Below are 13,707 nucleotides of genomic sequence, written 5' to 3'. Positions count from 1 at the left end.
CGCCATTTATGGACCAAAATCGTCAGTGTCTTGTGTCATGGGATTTGTCATGGGATTTTGATGCTGTGCTGACGAGCAAAACTTTAGCAAATTTGGGTCTAATCTAACAATTACTTTTTAACGGAGGCAGCTTTTTCGTACATATGTAAATACAATTTAGAGATTGTTGCAGTTTCTGTTTATTTATGAGTGGCCTTGATAGTTAGGTTTGCGACGAAAAGTAAAATGAAATTTCTGAAAGAGATTTTAGGAATAAAACTTTACAGTCGGCTCATAGTTTGAAATTAGAAGGTAAAAGAAAATGATACGATTAGTCGATTATTCTTTTTGAAATTACGTCGGAAGGCATCAGGGCAGTGGTACTTGCTACTCGGCATTCGCAATCCTGTAGCTGGCAAGCAATATTTGCCACACGTATTACCGTAAATTTCTGTTGAAAAGTAACTTTGGATATGCTATATTAAATTTAAACAGATTAAGTTAAACATGCCGTTTTTGGATTCAGCGTTATGATCATATGATTTTTTTTTTTTTTCCATTTTTCTTGGTGGGTATTATATGAAGTGTTTCCCCAAAGTTTCATCACCTGTGTTTCTGTAATTTTTAGTTTGCTAAAGCAAAGCAATTAGAGAAAGAGATGCGTGCCTTCTTGTCTTCCATCTACTTCTCTCTTTATCACTGAAATGCTTCTTGCAGCTTGGTACACTGCACATAATTATTAGAGGTACAGCCTGCCACCAACTCCACCCAAGCTTCTCTTTGCCCATGTGCTCCATCTATTATATACTTTAATTTAATGGCGTACACATTTAAAAAAAACCCACAAGTACATGAATATTGATTAGATAGTAATACACTCGCACGAAGAATTAATGATTTGCAAGTGATTACAATTTTTTTTGGGTGGGAAAAAAATAATAGCGCATTTAAAAAAGAAAAGGAAAAGTAAGAAACAAGTGGAGGGAAATGGCAGCTAGGATGGTAGAAAAGAAAATAAGAAAGCACATGGGTAGGGCACCTCAGGATTGATCGATCTAAGTGGAATGGGACATAATTGGGTAGAAAGCCATGTTGCGAGTTATCATTTCTCAAGGCTCATGTAAGTGGGAATTATGGGTTTCTATTCTATATACCCTCTCTCACCTCATACTTGAGTTGTCAAAATACTTTTCCATTATTACAAACGCAGCCTGCTGCCCGTTCTCTCCCCCTCCAAATATTATTCCATTGTTTTTTAATGTTGTATCCCTCTTTTTTTTTTTTTTCTTTTGAAAAAAAGAAATATTTGAATGGAATAAGAAATCTAGCCTATTAAATATCAATTCATGTCTTTTATTATTGATTGTGAATATGGTATCTCATGGGTACCATATCCTATAGTCTGAACATCAGATAGTGCCCACACTTTAATGTCATATCCTTTATTATTACCTAAATTCCAATAGCTACAAGTAAAAAATCACAATCACAATTAATTGAGAGACGCTCAAGGGGCATTTATTGTAAAATGTTTCTTTAACTCTACCCTAGAGTATTAGGACTAAACTGGTGCAATTTGTATTTTATGTATAGAAGTTAGATGTGCTGGAAAACATATTCAACTGTTTCAGTAATAAAATCACTTGAGTTGAAATAAGAGATTTGGGATTTAAACTTTGGTCAGATTGGCTAGGAGAAATTTTAATTACCAGTATGCTATGTTTACCTTTAGAAAAAGAAAAATTGTAATTTGACATGCCTTTTCTAGTCTCAAAAGTAATTCTAAGTCAACTGTGCTTGTGGAGTTGTGGAGTACAATACAATGTACAGTATAAGTAAAAGAATTATAAAAAAAAAAAAAAAAAGGGGGTTGGGTTTCGCTCATGGTGTTTACGGCAATTGATGAATGGATTCTTATAAAATAAGGGTGTAGAAAACCCTTGAAAATCAGAAATAATGTAGGCGATAACAGTTGCTAAAGGAAGTGTAAGTAACAAAGACAAGTCAACGCCAGGGCCTTATGGATATAAATCGATAACAGTTGCTAATCTGGTTGACAACTAGTGGATTTTAACAGGTCGACTGAGACGGCTGTCAATGATATGATTCTAGAAAACCCTTGAAAATCAGAAATGTACGCGTAATGTGCTAATGCTATTATTGACTTATTGTGTGTGTGAAATCATCCAGGTAAGATGCCAGTTCTAACAAATCATTCATCTTATGGCTTTGCATTAATATGTTTATTGTATTTTAAGCAACCTCGAATCATATGATAGGTTGTATTAATACTGTGACGGAAGCTTTTCTATCTGGCCCCCCATTTCTCTATTTTATACAGTTTTATGATCGCTATCGTTTTCTTAATTAGTCACAACGACGGCATTAATAATGTAATCGTTACTATCTTGCCATAATTTTCTTTTTCAAATTAAAAGAAAAAAAAAAGAAAAAAGAAAGAAATCATTGCTATCGAACATTATTAGAAAAGCTGCGTCCTGTGCGTAGTAATTAAAAATAAAGAAATTTGAAAAAAAAAAAAAAAGAAAAGAAAAAGAAAAAAGGATCGGTCATGCAAGCATGAAACGTCGTGAAATGCTATCATTATTATCGGACAGGCACGCACAGCATTGACAATATATATATATATATATAAAACATTTATTTTATGACTATTAATTTTTTTTTTTTCGTAGTATTTGTTTCTAGTAATTTGATTTCGTTATTTTCTTCTTCGCGAGTGATTGGAAATGAAAGTCTTTGGAGTTTGGGTGGGGGATGATAATAGAATAAACGCAATATCAATGAAGTTATTAAGAATGGAATAATACAGAGTCAATTTCAACATTTATAAAATGGAGATTGAAATGAGTTAATTTAATTCAAACCAAATTAAGTAACTATGAAAGAATGCAAAGCTTATATAGTAGAAGAAATAGTACTGAAACATCAGCTAGCTTCTGTTTATCAATCAGCTGACGTCGACACTTGTGTTTCTGTGTTTTCCGCTTTATGTTTTTTTGTTCCTTCTCTCTGTCGCTGCTGCTGCTGCTGCTGCTGCTGCTGCTTATTTTGTCTGCCTTGATTCAATCTCTTCCGTTTTGCCTTTTGCAACGGTTCTTTATTAACCAACAAATCAATAAATTTTGGGGGAGAAAAAAAAAAAAAAAAAAAAAAAAAAGGGAGAGAGAAACTGATTCACAAGTAACTGACGACACCTTGAGACTTCCCCATGCATCATAACAAACAGTTACACTTCCGAAAAAGAAAAAGGAGGATGGTGAACAATTACGAAGAAGGGAAAAAAAAAAAAAAAAAAAAAAAAAAAGGAAGTGAATTTGAATAAGAAATAATGTAAGCTATAGATCAATCAGGCTTTGAACGGAAACGAACGTTAGGTGTCTTTTGCTGAGAGCTTCTGGACATATAGCTAGCTAGGTACGTACAAATGGTGCATACTGGTGATCAAGGAAAATTTTGTTCAAGAAGAAATCTCAGCCACCAGCCAGTAATATGTGTATATTGTCACTGAACCATGGCTAAAAAAGAGGGTGCCCCATTTCCTCCCCCATTAGAGGTGTTCTGTCGCTGAAACTCTACTTTATAATTAGCCATCTTATTACTGTCTTCTTCTGATTCCTCATCATCATCCCTTTCATCCTCCTCATACTCCATATTATCGCTTTCACTGCCCATGTTGGATTCCTCAACCTTATCAAATTGATCATCCACTATTGACGCTTGTGGCTGCTGCTGTTTTTGTTGGGTCCCCTGCTGATTCATTAGCTCCTTCACAATGTCTTCTGGCTTCAATATTAAAACAAGAATCAATAGACATCACATCACATCACAAAATTGCCAAGGGATCACACGCACATGGCAATGTTAACTACTTTAATTAGTTCTATCTAAATATACAATACATGATAAATAATCAGAAAATAATGATTACAGAGAAAAGAAATTAGAATTAAGAATTTTTACCTTTTTGGATGCTCCTAAGTTTCCTTCTCCAAAGAGGCTGCCTGTTACACCGACATTGCTTGCTTGTGCATTGCCATTTTTGTTTTCTGAGTCAGAATGAGCTTGGGTGATCAGTAGAGGTGCCGGCAAAACATTAATGCTGCTTTCTTGGGGATTTGTTACTGGGTTCACGTTCTCTTGCTGATGCTGTTGTTCGGATTGGGATTGATGACGTTCTTCTGGTCTATTCTGGCTACTAGTGCTGGTGCCGCCAACTCCAATTATCTTTTTCCGGTAGAGTGCATCAAGCTCGTGGAAGTAAGGGCAGGTTTTGGCATCTTCAGGGCGTCTCTTGTTACTTTCTTTAACCTTCTTGAAATACTTGTTGATGTTCTCCCATTTCTCCTTGCATCTCTTGGCATTCCTATTGTAGCCCATTCGCTGCATTCCTACAGATATTTCTTCCCATAGAGGTCCCTTTGGCCCAGCCTCTTGGTACCTGTGTTCTAGTCCACTCCTTAACTTTATAAGTGCAAGAACCTCAACTTTCGGCCATCTCGACGAGGCTGGTTCCAAGTTTCCACCGCTACCAATCTCCTGATGATCAGATGGTGGTACCTGTTGTTCAGGAACTGCCATCACTACTTGGGAAGGTATGGATGTGGAGACAGTACCACTCGGTTGCTGATGCCTCGCGGTCACAGCTTCAGCAGCACTACTTTGAATTTGTTGATGCCGATGATGGTGTTGTTGAATATCTCTGCGTTCTGGTGGCGGCATATGATGAGACTGTGTAGTATTTGTAGCGACAGGGACCGCTTGTGATGGTGATTGTGGTTGTGGTGGAGGTGGAGGCGGGGCAGCAGGAATAGTTATAGCAGGAGGCAATTGTATGGTTTGACCAGTAATTTTCTGAAGAAAATTAATAATGGAAGCATCCCTGGAAGCAGAAATGGCCCGTTCCTGTGCCATAAGCTCGTGTTCACGAGCCAGCCTAGACATCTCTTGCCTCTTCCAAGCCTCTTCTCTTATCATCCTGTCTCGTTCTCTCTTCTCAATGACCTCCAAGAAACTTTGCTGCATGGCCTCCTGCTTTTGCATCACCTGTTTCATCAGACCCTCAAAGAACGCCATCATCCTATGGCTGCTGGATGTTTGTCTCTTTCGTTTGCGGTTGCGGCCGCGGCTGCTGGTACCGGCCGTATTGGATGGCTGTCCTTCAAAGTCCATCACGTCTTCGTCGTCATCCTCAGTTTCTGGAGAAGAAGAACTTTTAGAAGAAAAACTGATTCCAACGGGGGTGGTGCTTGTAGTAGCTGTTGGTGGCACTGGTGTAGTGACAGATCCAGGAACATTGACGGCGGAGGAGGGGGGTGGTATTAATGTTGACCTAAGATCGTGGTAGGGAAAGCACGTAAGAGTGATAGGTGAAGTAGGAATACGAACAGAAGAGGAGATGGGCATTGGGATCCCAACAGAGACAGGAGCAACATCTAAAGTGCTAGTATCAGCGACAGTTGTCACGGGCTTTGGTAGAGAAGCTGACACGTTACTGGTGGTGGCAGTACTGGTACTAGTACTTGTAGGGGATGAATAAAGAGCCTCGAGCTGGCTAAAAAATTTGTAACTTTTTCCATCTTGACGACCGGCTCTACCTTCCTTCGTTCGCTTATAGTACTTGTGAACATTCTCAAATTTTTCCTTGCATTTCTTGGCACTCCGTTTGTATCCCAGCTCCGCTAGTTTCCTGCCACCACGGGCGCCCATTTAATTTATTCACTTACATATCTTTTATATATATATATATATATACATATAAAAATATTAATATTGCGCAACGGTAGGTATAATTATGAATGAATCAACTGCGTTTAACTAATTAATTATGTTAGAAATAGTGTCATGATTAAATATATTATTATTGTTGTTATTATTATTATTATTAATGGGAACAAAACAGTAGAGAATGGAAGAACCTGATCTCTCTTCCGCTCCCACAATAACTAATTAACGACCCAAATTTACCTCATTAAAGTTAAAGTGAAAACAGACGCGGAATTTTAGCAAAGAGTAGGATTGTAGTAGGAGATTAGGAGCAGTCTCTCTCTAGGGAAATTGAAAGGAATTCTCTTGGGATTTTCAATTTCCAATGGGACTGGGTGATTTGAGAAAATTTGAGAAATATTCCTCTTAAAATATTTAAAATAAAATTTAAAAGAAAAGAAAAAGGAAAAAGGGAAGTAAGAGAGGATTGGACAGAATTCATGCAGCGGATCTGGGCCACTTGTAAATAAAATTGAGAGAGAAAGAAAGAAAAGATGCCTTACTCGTGACTCGTGAGTCGTGAAGGGGGAAAAGAGATAGAAAGGAGGCATGTGCGTTTGTGTGCAAAGCATCATGAGACTGAGAGAGATTTGATCTGGAGAAGCAGTAATTCATTCCATAGAATATAGAAGAACGGATTTGATGAGACTACACTACTGAGAATGAATGAATAATGCAATTTTACTTTCAAAAGTTAAAAATAATTAAATTAATAGTAATGATAATAATAATAATAATAATAATAATAATAATAATAATAGAGCAGCAAGCAGCTCAACTAAGCTGAGCTAGCATTAGCAACTCGGACTGGTAATCAGTAATATACCTGGAGACATCTTCCCAAAGAGGACCTTTGACGGTGGCATCACGGAAGGCGGCATCCATATCAGACCTAATCTTGAGAAGTGCTAATGTTTCTTGACTGGGCCATCTGTTGCCGCTGGAAACACCTCCACCTCGATCGCCTTCATCATCATCTCCCCCAGAAAGCCTCATGAGTTCATCCAAATTGCTTGCACTTGCAGGTGGTCGGCTGCTTATGGGTGAAGCAGCTTCTACTGGTTGCTGTCCCATGTCTATGTGAGCGGCTGCCGCTGCAGCAGTAGCAGTACTAGTCGTCGCCATTTCTCCGTATTGGGATTGGGTGCCTCCACCTCCACCTCCACCTTCACCATCGCCGCCGCCTCCTCCTCCTTGCTGCATCTTAATTAATACCTCAACCACCTCAGCTCTTAATTAATACAGGTGCATGAAGATCTATTCTACCGAATAATTCAGGATAAAATTTCTCTCTCTCTAGTGGGAAGAAGAATGAGAGAATTGACAATTGAAGCAAAATATGATATGATATGAGACGAGACAGACAGACGTGTGACTATGAGACTACAAGTTTATTTGGTGAAAATTAAAGACAGCCTGGATGGCTGGCTTGGCTGGCTGGCTGCCTCTGCCTGATTTGTTTAAAGGAGGAGATGATTGACGGAACAGGGTACAACTAATTAACGGGAAATATTTATTCAAATGAAATCTAGAAATAAAGATAATTCCGCCTATGAGTTAGTGCTCCACCTCCGCTGGCTTCTGATTTTTCATTTATTATTCTTTTTCCTTTTTTTTTTTTAATTTATTTATTATTATTACATAAATTACCACTCTAAGAAAAATATCACGAAAGAAAAATACAAAACCAGCCCAGCAGTAAAGAGGAAAGAGATCCGAAGATAGACAAGCAGCAGGGCAAAATCATCATCATCATCAGCAGCAGCAACAACTGGTGTACTGCACTGCAAATTTGACAGAGGTTAAAAAGAAAAAAGAAAAATAAAAAAAGAGAGAGAAAGCAAACGATAGATGGGACTGTCCAGAGAGATAAATGTAGAGAGAGAGAGAGAGGGGGGGGGGGGGTTGGATGAATGAATGGAGATGACGATTATGAGGAGAGGATGATGATGATTAAGAGAGAGAGAGAGAGAGAGAGAGAAGTGAAATGATAAAACAAACGAGATGCTGTGTTGTCAGCGGCTCTCACTTTGCTGCTAATAATTGTTAAAACCACTTTTACCAACATTTCTTTGTATTAAAATATTTGCACCTAAAAGGAAATTAAATATCGGAGGATGTAGGCATACATCACCACTCGATTTAATCCCCATCTTTCTCCTGCTTCTCAGTCCAATAATGTTGAATAAAATGACCCCAACTCTTCAACTCGGATTACACGTGGCTGTAGTTGATTGGGTTTTCTCCTTTGACATTATTTTTATAAACAGACGTTACCAAATTGGCCCCTCCAGTCCACTCGACAGAGAAGCGGAGAAGCATTTCTTTCAATTTTATTTTCGAAGAATAATAATTAATAATATGATAAAAACAATATAATATCTTTGATGCATTAAAAATTGAGCTGGAACAGACTCGACATGGGAATCGGAATATCTACGCTCCAACTTAACCAGAGTTAATAATTAACCAAAGCAATTGCTAAAGCTAAAGAAACAAGGAATGGTAAGCCAAGATCTACTTTGATTGGTAATACACGCTACTATTACTCAATTTGAAAGTATATGTGAATGAATGAATGAATGAATGAATGATATAAAACAACTCAACTCAACACAACACATGAATGATAGAGAATTTTAATCCCATACTCAATTTGTGTTCACCCTCCAATTAACACAAGAGTCCGTGGGTATTGTCATTTGTCAGTCGCTGATGACTTTCGTTAAAGCAACTTGTCGGTCCTATCTGACCATCTTAATAAATTCCATGTGATTGGGGCCGTAGGTTTATCATAACGGTGCAATTATAAACTATTCATTATGATCATCCTCCTACTTCTTTAATATAAATTATTTTATTTGCTTTCAACTCTTAACTGGAGCTGGATCTCCATGTGGAGAATTTTCACGCAATGGTAAAAACTTTCTAATTATAACCCGACCCCAAGGGCTAGAAAGAATCCTCAATAAAAAAATTAAATAATATAGCTCATTTTACATTTAACGAGGAGGAATTAATTTACATTTGCATTATACTTGCTTGATTCTAGTTTACTACTAGTTTTATTGGAATACGCCCACCCTTACTACATTCCTAGCCTTGCTGACATGAGTAATGAGAAATCGTGTGTCAAACACAATTGCCTGCTAGTGGAAGGCTTTCTACGTTCAGTTAATCTACACAAGGTGAATTCGTCCCTAAGGAACTCCCAAAGAATTCAGTCTTTCTTGTCATTCACACATATACACATACATATATGACAACGTGGCACTGTCTAATTAATCGACAGCTCTAAAATTATTTATAGTAAGCTATAGAATTCTGCACCTGTACAAATGCTCATTATATGATAAGCACTAGTGGTCACCAGATTATCTTCCTCTCTCTCTCTCTCTCTCTCTCTCTCTCTCTCTCTCTCTCTCTATATATATATATAGTGTATTCTCATTTTAACAAAGGAAGAATAACACTAACAGGCAAAATTACATATTTAATGCACTAGCAGATAAAAACACACAGTCTCTAATGTATTGAAATGTATATTTTTTGTATATTAAAGTGAGGATTTCCTCATTAGACTCCAATGTATTAAAATCTATATTTATTTTTTTTGTATTTTAGTAGTACCCTCATTTTAAAGTGAGGAGAATTTTGTTTTGGGTCTGTTAATGCGTTAAAATATATTTTTTTATATTCAGTAAAGTTCCTCTTTTTTTTTTTCATGCAGATACTCTATTAAGATATATGGTTTAATAGAGTTAGCGTTTAATTCACTATAAAGACAAATAATTTAATAGCCTGTTTGCATTGACTTTGTAAAATCATATGGCTTAATAATGTTTTGCATAAAAAAAAAAAATGCCCGCATGTGAGAATGATTATATAAATATGTACATACAAGGAGGACATTCTTATTATAACTCATTAACATATCAAGAAAAATATAGATTCAAATGCACTAACAAAAAAAAAATCAATGTATTAAAATTTGTGATTTTTTTTTTATATTTTAGTGACATCATCACTTTAATAAAATGAGAATTTCTTTACACTAGAGAAGAATGTGTGTGTACGCGAGCGCGCGCGCGCGTGTGTGAATCCTTACTACAAGAGAGTCTTTCATTAATGAGAATAAAAAAGTTCTTGGGCAAGACAAGAAAGGAACTCGCCCTTTGACACCATGGGATAAGAGTTGATTGTTGGTGATGACTTGGATAAGGGAATTTGTATTAAAATAAGTGATTTTTTATTTCTTAAATAATCTTTATTTTAAATAAAATAAGGGATCCCTTATTAAAAAAAATTAGTTACTATACTTATAAAAAAAAGTTGGCTGGCGGGGAGGTGATGATTAAAAGACAAATAACCCAACACAGGAATACAGAATACGAGAGATATATGCCACACCGCAAAAATGGAATAATGGGTGTTGAAAAGAGATTTAAATGTGAAAAGAGAAGGCAAATATGGAAAAGGAAAGGAAGGAGGTGGAGGCAGACAGAAACAGATTGGTACAGCTGTTAGGAGGCCCATGAAATGAGGTGGTAAGAACGTGCGTGGCGTTTCTCCCGGATTTGTGAACCCCCAACTGCCACTGCCTGAGTGCCTGGCATCATCTTACCCATTATGCCCCAAATCGGTGCACATGCCTCTTGCCCCTCGCTTCCTCTCCTCATTCTCATCCATCTTTACCCCCACCTATTTCTACTTATTTACTATAAATTGTCATTGATGATCCACAAACCTGGCTTACATAGTACCAGATCCAAATTAATTGGTTTCATTTTATCTCATTAACTCTTATTTTTTAATCATTCCAATTATTTTCAAAATTATCTTTATTTATCGCTTTTTAAATATTTTTTTATTCAAAATTTTCAAGTACACTTTTTAAACCCATTTTGTGATGTTTTATCGGCCCTCATTTAACATATGGGTCAAATATAAGTTATTACTTATTTAGTCCCTATATTTTAACTTAAAAAACTATTTAGTCCATATATTCTAAAAAATACTTTAGAAAACCTACTATTACATATGTTTTATTCTTATCCTTACCTTTTTTTTTTTATAAATAGATTAATATCAACCAACTTAAAGCAATGTTTGATATCCTTACAACAATCTTACTAATAATTATTTTATAAATAATTGATTTATCAAATTAATCCTAAACTAAAATAATAATATAAAAGTTTGAGTAAATTTTTATGTTACTCTTACGGTTAATTTCATAAATTATCTTTTTTATTTTCATTAATATCCCCAAGAAATTGTTATAGTGAAAGAACTAGGTTTTTTTTTTTTTTTGGGTACATGTGGAATAATAATTATTTATAAATAAATTAATATCAGCCAACTTAAAGTAATGTTTAGTATTTTTACAATAATCTTTCTAATAATTATTTTATTAAAAAATAATTTACCAAATTAATCGTAAAAGCAAAATAACAATATAAAGGTTTGAGCAAATTTTTATATTAATTTTAAAATTAATTTGATAAGTTACCATTTTTTTAATTTTCATTAATATCCCCAATAAATTGTTGTAAGGGTATTATTATAAAAAGAAAGAAAAAGTAAGGGTGAGAGTGTAACATATTTAAGAATATGGGGTGACGATGTATTTTTCAAAATATAGGCTAAACATATACTTAAGTTAAAATATAGGAACTAAATTAACTTTTACTCAATATGTGGTTGAAAGAAAACAAAAAAAAAATTGGTAGCTAATCTCAATTTGAAAATATTTTAAAATATTTTCAACTTAAAATAGAAAAACATTAAAATGCGATTCATTAAAATGAGTTTAAGAATGATAAATTAACTGTCGGTCAAAATCTAAGTTTGGAAATGACACTCAAGAAACTTGAATAATAAGTACGATTAGATAAAAGTGATAAATAAGGGTAATTCTGAACATTAATAAAGTTTATTAAGAAATAGAAGTCGACAAAATAAATTTGAGATGATCACATATCACTGGCCGACAGAAATGGAGGTCGCTAAAATAAATTTGAGAAGATCAAAATATCAGTGGTCCAAAGCAAATCTGTAAAATAGATGTAGATGCAAACCCAATCCAGTTTCTCAATCCACCCACTTACTAAGCCACCCGTTTTACTTCGGTCTCTCGCTGCTCATCTTAATTATCTATCCAACATGCGTCAAAATTCTTAGGAATGCCGAATGATCAATTGAATGGTAAGTGATATTTTCAAAGGTTATTATTGTTTTACTATTGTAGGAATTCCCCCCCCCAAAAAAAAAAAAAAAAATTACTACAAGAAATATCTAATTTTTTTTACTATTATATCTTTACAAAACTTTTTATTTTATACATTTTGTTAATTGATATGAATAATATCAATTTTGGCGTTTGATAAATAAGAAATAAATTATATGATTTTTTTAATTTGTTTCATTTTTATCGATGGTAAAAAAAATTATAACAGGTTAAAAATAAATAAAATTAATCTTTGGGGTTGAAAAAATAGTTTGTCGTTCAAGTTTTATGATGTATCATATTTTTGTACAAATTTGAATGCAGTCATTTTAATCCCTAGAATATCAGCATGATGTTACCATTTTAGTAATATAATAAAATGAAATAAAAATTAAACTCATGTCGATTATAAGAATATTAATTAAATTATTGTTGATCTAGAGATTCCGCATAATACCAAAAAATAGTCCAAGCTCAAAACTCACACAGAGACTGAGATTATAACTCAACTCAGCTTCTAAAATTATAAAACTAACCTCACCTAAGACTATGTTTCAAATAAAATATCCATATAAAAAAAAAGTACAAATTAAAATAAAATACAAATTATATTAGATATCCTCTGAACTAATTTATACATCTTGTTCTGCATCAGTGGGCAAATAGAAATAATTCACCATCAGTTGACATCAAAGGATGTGTTTTCTATTGCACATTGACCTCATTAGCTTTGTTTAACTCATTTAAAATGATTATTACAACAAAGTAGGTCCTTTCAACTCTCACATTTCCACCAACCAAATATATCTTATCTATTGTGATGAAGGAATGAATAAATTTTCAGTCAACCCACCAGCAATGTCTTCACCATCACCATTTATGACGTCCAAATTTCACTCACACTGCCGTTACAACAACCTCAAGGCATACAGGGCAACCCAAGAAACATGACAGAGCACACACAAATATAAGGAGGTTCGCACTTTGTAAGACCTGCTTTTCTCATTATACATCTAACAAGCTCCAAAATGAGGAAAAAATGTTGGATTCACTTTTCTTGTTCATACTGCAGTTGATTCCCGAACAGTTAAAAAGTTCCACATCAATTATCATATGCTCGAAAGGTTTTTATACCATTTTCAGTTAAAAGAAAATCAAGGAAGACAAAATAAATAGTCAATGATGCACACAATCTAAATCACGATTATCCAACCTGTATCAAGAAAACAAAAAATCCCAACAAGATAGTGACAATTAATCCCACTTAAGAGGAAACATGACAATGTGGAGAAGTAAGCTCGCAATAACAGTCGCAACTGTCACCCAAATGTTCATAAATTGTGATGTGTAAAATTACCATTATTGTATTAAATAACAAAAAGTCATCCTACATGCATAGCCGTGTCCCCATTATCATTAAGTAACTTTAGAAGAAAATACAGTGGTTAGTTGAATAATTGAAAAATGAAGGACATTGCATGCTAGTAAATAGAAAAAGTCTTAGGTATTAACTCTATTCTTTATTTTCTTTATTCAATTATTTTTTAATCAAGAAAATTCTTTTCCTTAACCATATTTGGTCCTTTGGGGAAAAAAGAAAAGGATTTAGTAGAGGAAACTAATCCATACCCCAGTAAATCCCCTCATGGTCTCCGTAAAATCAAAACCCAAGGATAGTTACGCATCTTGAGAACCAGTACGAACAAAGAACA

At 34.7% G+C, this 13,707-nt stretch overlaps 1 protein-coding gene across 2 annotated transcripts; it reads right to left on the bottom strand.

The window, feature by feature from the left end:
- Positions 1-2,799: 2,799 nt before the first annotated feature.
- LOC18047360 (trihelix transcription factor GTL1) lies at positions 2,800-7,815 on the bottom strand. Of its 2 annotated transcripts, none has more exons than XM_006439095.2 (3): positions 6,593-7,814; positions 3,964-5,689; positions 2,800-3,786 (listed from the first exon to the last, which is right to left on the bottom strand). In XM_006439095.2, exons 1-3 carry the CDS (start codon positions 6,967-6,969, stop codon positions 3,505-3,507), a joined length of 2,385 nt encoding a protein of 794 aa, XP_006439158.1. In that variant the 5' UTR covers positions 6,970-7,814; the 3' UTR covers positions 2,800-3,504. The 2 variants fall into 2 exon arrangements, with proteins under 2 accessions (XP_006439158.1, XP_024043709.1); XM_024187941.1 differs by having other exon boundaries at positions 3,680-3,782; positions 6,593-7,815.
- Positions 7,816-13,707: the final 5,892 nt, after the last annotated feature.

This window comes from Citrus clementina, unplaced genomic scaffold (assembly GCF_000493195.1).
Source record: "Citrus clementina cultivar Clemenules unplaced genomic scaffold, Citrus_clementina_v1.0 scaffold_3, whole genome shotgun sequence".
NCBI classification, from domain to species: Eukaryota; Viridiplantae; Streptophyta; class Magnoliopsida; order Sapindales; family Rutaceae; genus Citrus; species Citrus x clementina.
Note: the sequence above shows the minus strand (reverse complement) of the source record. Positions and strands in the feature narration are given on the sequence as shown.

What these genes read in the sequence shown, in the direction of transcription:
- LOC18047360 (XM_006439095.2), bottom strand. Translation starts at nt 6,969, where the DNA reads ATGCAGCAAGGAGGAGGAGGCGGCGGCGATGGTGAAGGTGGAGGTGGA. An exon ending in CTTTGGGAAGATGTCTCCAG is followed by an intron (nt 5,690 to 6,592) that starts GTATATTACTGA and finishes CCGTGGTGGCAG; the next exon opens with GAAACTAGCGGAGCTGGGAT. An exon ending in ACTTAGGAGCATCCAAAAAG is followed by an intron (nt 3,787 to 3,963) that starts GTAAAAATTCTT and finishes TTAATATTGAAG; the next exon opens with CCAGAAGACATTGTGAAGGA.